This window comes from Pelophylax lessonae (assembly GCF_965119305.1).
Source record: "Pelophylax lessonae genome assembly, chromosome: 1".
Lineage (NCBI taxonomy): Eukaryota > Metazoa > Chordata > Amphibia > Anura > Ranidae > Pelophylax > Pelophylax lessonae.
In genome coordinates, this window is record NC_138768.1 from 821,761,213 (window position 1) to 821,771,199 (window position 9,987).

General features: G+C 43.7%; 1 protein-coding gene across 1 annotated transcript in view; it reads left to right on the forward strand.

Moving 5' to 3' along the window:
* Positions 1–8,264, forward strand: part of THNSL2 (threonine synthase like 2) — a gene marked incomplete at its 5' end in the record, with an annotated part of 28,787 nt that extends 20,523 nt beyond the window's left edge. Inside the window, 3 exons of the mRNA XM_082269587.1 lie at positions 440–565; positions 5,274–5,425; positions 7,889–8,264. Of these exons, the coding sequence (XP_082125713.1) occupies positions 440–565; positions 5,274–5,425; positions 7,889–8,078 (468 nt within the window). The 3' untranslated portion in view covers positions 8,079–8,264. The remainder of the gene's footprint in view (positions 1–439; positions 566–5,273; positions 5,426–7,888) is intronic.
* Positions 8,265–9,987: the final 1,723 nt, after the last annotated feature.

Genomic DNA, 9,987 nt, shown 5'->3' on the forward strand with positions numbered 1-9,987 from the left:
ACACTCGCCTGACCATAGGAAAACATGGACCCTCCAATCAGCTCCACCTGAAAAACTGAAAGGCGGACCTGATTGAATCACCTGAGCGAAGAGGGGCCTGAAGCCAGCCATAGACTAATCTCATCTGGTTTAGTAGGGACAAGATTCAAACAATGTATGGGCAGGCCGATTGTACTCTAGTTCATTGTTGGATTTTTCATGCGATTTATTGCCAGCGGCTATAGCCGATAACAATCACTGTGTAATCACTACCACTGGGAGAACACCCATGGTTGCAGGACAGAAAATCACTCCATCTATGGCTGGCTTTAGTCTTTCTTCTAAAACTCCTGCTATTGATCTCTGATTAATCCGGCAATAAAAGAAGCCAAACGCCTACTGACTGACACTGTTCTTGGTCTACTAAACAGAACATCAAATAATGTTTTTTCTTTTACAGGATCCTTACAACATGGAAAGGATATTGTGGCTAATTGTTGATGGGGACTGTGGAAAAATTAAAGCCATGATGGAAGAATTTAGTGCTAAGAAACAGCTCAAATTACCGTCAGAGCTTCACAAAAAGGTAGATTACAGGCATTTTTATTAGACTGTTTTGTTGTTTTATTGCTATGGCTTCTGTCTTACATATTGGGGTTGATTTACTTAATGCAAATAGACTGTGCACTCTGTAAGCACAAGTGCTTCAGAGCTTAAGCAGGCCATACACGGAGCAAAATTCTGTCCTCAAACCAAGGGACAGTGTTGATTGGGGAATCCCTCCCACCGAGCCATTGTATTCTCCCAGTGGGGGTGGGGGTGGGGCGGGAGAAGCTGTCCCCACTGGGAGGAGACGGTGAATATTGCTAGCAGCTATACCAGCTGCTAGCAATATTCGCATGTAAAATCCGGCCAGCGTTTTTTACCCAAGTTGATTGATCAACTTGGTACATTCAGCCTGTCCATACCTGGTTAGAATCTCGGCCGGTTCCTGCTGAGCCAGCTGAGATTTGACAAGCCTATGGCCGGCCTTAGTAAACGAGGTGAAGCCTCACTTTGCATTGAATAGTGGGACAATTTTTGTATGTTGAATATTCTGTGCAAGTGAAGGTAAATCTAGCCAATGGCATACATATGTGGTGAAAAAATATTACATAGTGGAGTTTTTTTTTTTTTTTTTCTAAGGGAAGCTTTTATGGGGCATTAAATGGGGGGAATTATGTAAAGCGGTATTAAAATCCAAAAGCAAACATTTATTATGTAATTAGGTAGGAGAGGATTCTGTAATCAAAAATACCATGGCACTATCCCCATATAGATAGGTACATTAGACAAAGGATCCCCACATCTCATCACAGGGAAGAGATAGAGGGGAAAAAGGGGAATTTTAAGTGCCCGACAAAAAACAAAATTCTACACAGATACACTCAATCCTAAAAGCATAATGCAATTCATTAATACAAAAAAATCCTTTAAAAAATGTATATTTTCAAAAAGCTTTAGACGGCATGTCAGACATGTAAATGCATAGAATAATACATATAGATCTGGATCAAGGCGTTTCGTCCAAATCAAGGGCTTCTTCAGGATCCACGTTTCTGGTTTTGATAAGCTTCTTAAAGCATCCTGCAATTAATTAACACAAAAAATCCTTAAAAACACATATATTTTCAAAAGGTTTTAGACAGCATGTCAGACATGTATCATGACCATCCCATGCAAAAAAATGCGTAGATTAATACATATAGATCTGGATCAATGTATTTCGCCCGAATCAAGGGCTTTTTCAGGATCCACATTTCTGGTTTTGATAAGCTTGAATACAGATTACCAAAAATATGATCTGTTCACGGTGCATTGCGAGACTATGATCACAACAAGGAAGTATATGATTCGCATGAAACGCGTTGATCCAGATCTATATGTATTATTCTATGCATTTTTTTGCAGGGGGCGGTCATGATACATGTCTAACATGCTGTCAAAAACCTTTTGAAAATATACGTTTTTTTTTTTTTTTTAAAGGATTTTTTGTATTAATGAATTGCATGATGCTTTTAGAATTTAGTGTATCTGTGAAGCATTTTGTGTTTTGTCAGGCACTTAAAAATCTCCCTTTCCCCCACTATCTCTTCCCTTTGATGAAATGTGGGGACCCTTTGTCTAATGTACCAAATATTTATTATATTGCAGCTTACCAATTATTAGATGTGATGGCTGCATCTTTTTTAGTCTCTTTCCTTTATTTTCACCTGGTGTTCTAGCCAGTAAGTCTATTGCTTCTCTACAAAACAAGCTGTCCTGCAATTGTATCAGTTAGATGGTTGAGATGAATCATTTACCACTGACAGGGGTGCTTACAATGATCAGCTTTTATTTTTATCCCAAAAAGGACCAAAGCTAATGCTGTACCTGCTTATAAAGTGTTAGCTCCCCCCAGCTGTCCACAAGTGCCCCCTGTGCTCCTTCATCCAGAGTGCGTGTGTATGTGTGTGTGTGTGTGTGTGTGTGGGGGGGGTGTTACTGGCCAGATCACCAGAAAACAAAATGCCTAAAAAGAAAAATAATATAGCCATCACATCTAATGATTGGTAAGCTGCAATATATTACATTTTTGGTTCTGGATTTGATACTGTTTTAACCACTTAAGCCCCTGAGGATTTGGCTGCTCGAAGACCATGCCCTATTTTGCGATGTTGCACTGCGTGATTTTAACGGACAATTGCACGGTCGTGCGACACTGTACCTAAATGAAATTGACGTCCCTTTTTCCCCACAAATAGAGCTTTCTTTTGGTGGTATTTGATCACCAGTGTGATTTTTATTTTTTGCGCTATAAACAATAAAAGAGCGACAATTTTGAACAAATAATATTTTTCACATTTTTTTTTAATGAAATTCTCAAAAAAAAAAGTAAAAATCTAAATTTTTTAACAATTTAGGCCAATTTGTTTTCTGCAACATATTTTTGGTAAAAAAAAAAAATCACAATAAGAGCGTATTTTGATTGGTTTGCGCAAAAGTTATTGCGTTTACTAACTAAGGGAAAGATTTGTCATTTTTACAACTAGTAATGGCGGCGATCTGCGATTTTTTTTTTGCAAGACTGCGACACTGCGGCAGACAGATCGGACCCCTGACTGACATTTTTGACACTTTTGGGAGTACCAGTGACATTACTACAGTAATCAGTGCTATAAATATGCACTGTTACTGTAAAAATGACACTGGCAGGGAAGCGGTTAACTTTATTGGTGATCAGTGGGTTAAATGTATCCCTAGGGGCGTGATTCTAACTGTGGGGGGGCGTGGCTTGTGAAGTAATCACAGAGACATACGATCCTACATAGCAGGATCACATAGCCTCTGTACTTACATCAGGGAGAATGACAGACGACTGTGTTTACATCAGCCATCCGTCCTTCTCCCTCTCCTGCGGGAGATCGCGAGTGGCCGGAGGACGTCGGAGCCGCCGGTCACACGCGCGGGGATGTCCGTGAACGAGCGGGGGCGGGAGCGCGCCTCCAGCAGCGCGCGCTCGCCCCCTACAGGCTCCTGGGCGAGTGACGTAGGTCTACGTCGGTTTGCCCAGGAGCGGCTGAGTGCCGCAGTAAATAGTCGGCAAGTGGTTAAATGTGGACCCTTTATTATTTAAGAATAAACACCAAAATGGGCTTTTTCTCCATAATTGTTTTTTCTATATATCATTCATCTGGGTGGATTCCTGTTAAACGTATCCAAAGCCAAACCATTTCTTTTTAGTTTTGGTTCTCGTGTGGAAGGGTTAGATCCCCTCAAGTGTTTTTCTTTTGCTTTTGTCCCCACTTGGAAGATTCACCCTCTATATTTGTCCTGGTGACCACCATCACCAGAACTGAAAATAAGGGAGTGGTCATGTGAACCGAAACAGAGGGGAAGTGTATCTAACACAGGATTTCCCCCAGTTTGGAGATATTTCCTTTCCCTTGTTGTGTCCATGGTATATAAATTACAAATAATTCTCCCCAATGGAACACAGGTGGCTAAAAAAAAGGGAAAAAAAACAGAGAGGCTTTTACTCTCTTTTTTGCCAAAAAAAGGGGTTGGCATTAGGAGTTGCAGAGACGTGACCTCAGAATTCAGAATTGGGGACTTCCAAAGTCTGCCAGAAAAAGCACAGCAGGAGTTCTACTATTTGGACACGTAAATGATCTTGTTCATAGCACACTGAAGAAACCTGCCATAAATGAAGGTCTTGACCCAAGGTTAAGGCATGCTTACTGATCTAAACCTGGTAAGATTCTTGTGTCTGGAGTGGAACTTTAAAGCCCAACTCTGAGAAATGTAAAAATTCTCCCTTGCAGTGGAGCTGTGCCTGCAATACAAGGGATAATTGCTTGTTTAGTTTTAGGAGGGATTGAAACGAAGATTTACTTACCCAATCCTCCACTCCTCCATACTACTAGACTGGTCCCTGCTACATCTTCTCCCCCATGTTCCAGAAGTCTAAAGTCCTGACATCATCAAGTCCAGTTCAAGGTCTATAGCCCTGCAATAAATGCAATGATGCCGTGGGACAGTCCACCACTGGAGCATGGGGAAGTGCCAACTGCCAGGGGAAACAGAGGATCAGGTAAGTTGAAGTGATTTTAATTTGCCCTAGGAGCTGACTGGAAACTTTTGGCCCAGGGGGCAAGTACAACCCAGAGGCCCATAGTGCAATGACTCTGCCTACCTCCCAGTCTCCCTCTTCCCTGCCTTCTCCAGACCCCCATCTCAAGATGAAGTTCTGCTTCAGGTATTCTGTGCTCACGGGTGGGTCAGGGTGGACAGCGCCTGTTAAACCTACCTCAGGTTCCTGAACTGGCCATCTGGGGGCTGCATGGGGACCTAGGGAGGCTTGGTCAGGGGCTGGCCGGAGGGAGATGAGCCTCCAGTGGGGCATTAAGCCAGCCTCTGCTTGGACACCACTTGGTAGGTCACTGGTGGGGACTTTTTACTCCTCTTCACCGGGAAACCATTAGGCATGTCTGTGGCGGAGGTGGTGTGGCCTTTTTACGGGTCATCAGAGCAGCCTTGGGGGGGCAGTTGCCTCCCTGCCCCCCGGGCCCAGTCTGCCCCTGCCTAGACTAAATAAGCAGAGAACCCTTACAGTGCAAGTGCATCCCCACTGCAAGGTAGGACTTTCAGATATCCCAGAGTGGGACTTTAACGCTGAAAGAAAGATCCTTCATTTTGAAACAAACATTTTTGCCGAGACCAGTTGTTGTTTTTCTTCACTGATATATTTTATATCATGTTCCAATCTTCCACAGCTGCAGGGAATGATGACATCCTGCTCGGTTAAGGACGAAGACATTCTCAGGACGATTAAACGTTGCTGGGAGGAGAACCATTACCAGCTCTGCCCCCACTCTGCGGTTGGGGTGTCTTACCATTACCAGCAAACCGACAGCAACCAGAACAAGTATTCCACATTTATAGCATTCATATTGGTTATTATATTAATAATGCAAGACAGCAGATTGTTACAATGTTCCAGCACTTCGTTTAGGTTTTCGCCCACACAGTTAGATATTTCAGACACGCAGTCAGATATTCCACACAATAAAGGAGATCTTGCTGTAACTCCCTAGCACTGGCCCACCTCTCTATGTACAAGCACCACCACCACGGTAGAAAAAAACAACTGTAGAGAAAAGTAAAAAAGTATATGTACCTTACACCCGGCATAAGGCGCGCTCCCTCCAGCAAAATCAAGAGAATATGGAGTATCCCAAATATTGCGAGAAGATTCATTTTAAAAAAAAAAAGCTTATTGAAGTGGTTATAAAGTTTTATTTTTTTTCACCCTTTCTTACCTGAGCTTAACCTGATCCAGCGATGTGCATGACAGCAGTCGCTCCTGCTGCTCTCTCCCTCCTCATTGGCCAGCTTTATAGCAGTGGGAGGGAGCCATTGGCTCTCGCTGCTATCAGTCAAATTCTGTGACACAGGGGTGGGGCAGAGTCCCGATGTCTGTGTCAATGGATGCAGCAGCAGGGCTCAGGTGTGAGCGTGCATGGGTGCCCCCATGGAAAGAGGAGGGGCCTGAAGCGCAGGAGGGGGACCCCAGTAGAAGAGGATCGGGGTGCAAAACTACTGCACAGAGCAGGTAAGTATGGGCATGATTGTTGTTCTAATCTAAAAAAAAAAAAAAACAAAACAAAAAAAAAAAAAAAAACAAAGGTTTACAACTACTTTAAAGTTAAAGCTGAAGTTTAATCTGCTTATATTTTGTCTTCCCTGCCCCCCCCCCCCAATCAAAATGCTACAATGCTCCCCAAGCCCACCCTTTTTTGAAGCCTATTATAGCCTCTGGCTCCATGCATCCATGAATCCATGCATCCTGCATGTAGATTAGGGGGCCGAATGCATGGATGAGGGGGAGGGGGGCGGCGCCCCTGCGCCCCTAATAGACGGGCCGCCACTGCTGTACACTCACTACTTTACATTGTAGCAAAGTGTATTTTCTTCAGTTTTGTCACATGAAAGATATATTAACATATTACAAAAATGTTAGGGGTGTACTCACTTTTGTGATATACTGTGTTTTTTTTTTTTATACTACTAATGGCTGTGATCAGCGACTTACAGTATAATGGGACTGATAGTGCGGTGGCCAGTCTGACACTAACTAATGCTGGGGGAGAACTGATTAACTGCCACTGACATCACCATTGACACTAATACAGTGATTAGTGCTAATAATATACACTGTCACTGTACTAATGACACTGGCTTGGAAGGGGTTAACGTCTAGGGCGATCAAGGGGTTAAATGTGTACCTATGTGTAATTTATGTACAGTCTTCACATGTCACTTCTCGATCTCTCAGTTTCTCATCTCTGGTTTGCAGGGATAAGAAACTGACAGACCCCTTCCTCTGTTGAGAGCTCTGTGTTGTTTATCAGCACACAGCTCTGGGCTGTGATTGTACACAGCCAATCAGCAGGTCCCGGCCACCAATCATTGAACTTGTTGACAGGCTCCCACTGTGTACAAAACCGCAGTACATATCACCTACTCACAGTACATTGCAGGCAGGCGATCGGGAAGTGGTTAATGTATTTTTTTACTAAATTGTTGTGCTTCATAAACCATTGCGCTAATAAGGTGTGACATAAAAAAAAATGTTATTCCATAGGGCAGGGGTGTCAAACTCATCGTGGGCCGCATCAGCATTATGGTTGCCCTGAAAGGGCCGGTTATATCTGTAAGATTAGATGTCCAGTGCACCCGACACCCCCTTACACCCTTACATAGGATGTCAAGAACCCCCCCACCATCAGTCAAGAGTCACCCACCCTTCCTTAAATCACAATGCACCCCCTTACCTTGTGATGCTGCCAGGAAGAAGATGCGGGTGGATCTGGGAAGAAGTGCAGGGTCTGGAGGAGAACCAGAGGAGGGCTGGAGTCAGCTTCCAGAGTCTGCTGAATGCTGAGACCAGGGGAGGCAAAGGCAAGGTGGTGTTGTGGCAGCACAGAGAGGTGCAGGATCTGCAGGAGGAGTTCTGCCCTCCTCTCTGCTGCGGACTGCTGAGAAGGGGGGGGGGCAAAGATGAATCTTTCTGCAGCTGCACAGAGGGGTGCAGGATCTGGCAAAGGAGTTCTGTCCTCTCTGCTTTTGACTACAGAGACAAGGTGGGGGCAGAGAACAGGGGAGTGCTGCAGCTCCAGGAGAGGTGCAAGGGCCACATGAAATGGCCTGGGGGGCCGCATTCGGCCCCCGGGCCTTGTGTTTGACACCTGTGCCTTTCAGAAAAGCTAAAATATTTTGGTGGTTTTAAGTAATTTTCAGGTCTGCGTGCAAGAGAAAAAAAAAAAGGGAAATTGGATGTGGCAGTGAATGGGTTAAAGACCTTTTTATTTTCATTTTCCATCAACAGGCCCCGATGTTGTCTGGCTCCGGCTTCAGCTGCTAAATTTCCAGAAGTCATTCTACAAGCCGATCTTACCCCCGACCCCCCCGCCCACATCCAGGCATTGTGGAATAAAGATTGCAGCTATTTGCATGTGCCGAGAGAAGACAATTGGGAAGAAATACTCCGAGAAAAAATAGAAATCATTGACAGCTAAGACTGAACAATGGAAGGGAAATCTATTACTCTGCTATATGTAACTGCTTATTGAACGACCACATTTCCTAGAATTGCGTGGAAAAACAAAAAAGAAGAAGAAAAATAAACACAATGGATAATAAAGCCTATTTTGTCAATTAACTTACTGTACAGGGACATAAACAAACAGATAAGTAGACGTGTAAAACGGGCAAAGATTTACCGTTACATCTGCCAGCTTCTAGTGTCTCTTGGGAGTGCCGGTTCACACCTATGCGATGCGGGAACCCTGCAAACCCACTGCGGGTTCCCGCATCGCATTCAACTTGCAGGCATTTCACACTGCCGTATACGAATCGCTGGGGGTGTCCATACAAAGTTTAACAACACCCCCAGATCAGTTTGCATATCGTAGTGCAAACTGTCAGTTCAGACATGAATCTGATCGCATAGGTGTGAACACCCATGCAATCCGATTCTGGTGCGGATCCAAAAAAGGGTCCTGTGCAAGTTGTGTCTGAATGCGATGCAAATTCAGCCATACAATCTGTATGACTGAATTCGCATTGCATGTGATTTGCATAGCAGTGCGCTCCGAATCACATGCGATGTCTGTCATCGCATATTTGTGAACCGGCTCTGAGATACAATATGTGTGTCAAACAAAGTATCAACCCAATGATGTCAAGGATTGGACACTTAGGCTAGGTTCACATATGTGCTGTAAAATCGCACACGTTCCGACCCGCAGAGAAACGCAACGCTCTTTAGCAGACATGCGGGAGTGCCATAAATTCTTAAAGTAATAATAATTAGATCTGAACAGGGTCTAAGTGCCGGTTCACACTTAAGCGATGTCAGAAATTGCATGTGATTCGCAGCGCACTGCCCTGCAAATCACACGCGCTGTCTGTGCGTTGCGAATTCAGCCATACAGACTGTATGGCTGAATTCACATCGCATTCGGATCAAAGTTGCTCAGGACCCTTTTTTTGGTCCTTACCAGAATCAGATCACATGGGTGTTCACACCTATGCGATACGATTTATGTTCGAACTGACAGTTCGCACTGCGATATGCGAACTGATCTGGGGGTGTCATTAACTTTGTATTGACGCCCCCAGTGATTCGCATATGGTAGTGTGAACTGCCTGCGAGTCGAGTGTGATGTGGGAACCCGCAGTGGATTCTCAGGGTTCCCGCATTGCATATGTGTGAACTAGCACTTAATCCTCTTGTAATTTATTGTATTGTAACTGTATTGTCTCCCTTTTATATTGTAAAGCGCTGCGTAAACTGTTGGTGCTAATAATAATAATAATAATAATAATAATAAACACACACTGTTTAATTTACATTGTTCCTTCTGTTTTTATACATGGACGATGGCACTGTAATTATTTTAATAACAAAAAAATATATGTAAGTTTTCCTATTGATATACTGCTGTCACATGACCTAACTCTCTCCCAGCCTGTCTGCAGGGAAACAGTGGTGGAGGAACTTCTAGCTGCTGGTCACATGTTAAAAAAAAAAACAAAAAAAAACAATAAACTGTTTTAAATTGTCATACAAATATATATTTGAAATCAAATCTTTATTATTTTGTAGAAAAAACATGATGTTGGAGGATTTCTGACAGTCTTAGGCTGTGTCACGCCCCTCCAGCCTGTGTTTTAGAATAAGTGGGAGGTGAAGGCTCCATTAATCTACATGTAATATCCCACCCCCATTGTGTTTAGATGATTAGTGGACACGGAGGAGGGAGGAGAGAGTGGGCTGTCATTTACCACGGTGTAAACACCCACATGTGTGACTCTATAGTCACATGGGCTGCTCGTGATGTGATAGGGAGGAAATGCTCAGCATAGAAACTCACTGAAAACTGAGCATGTGCAGAGTTGCGACATCAGCTGCAAAATTAGTAG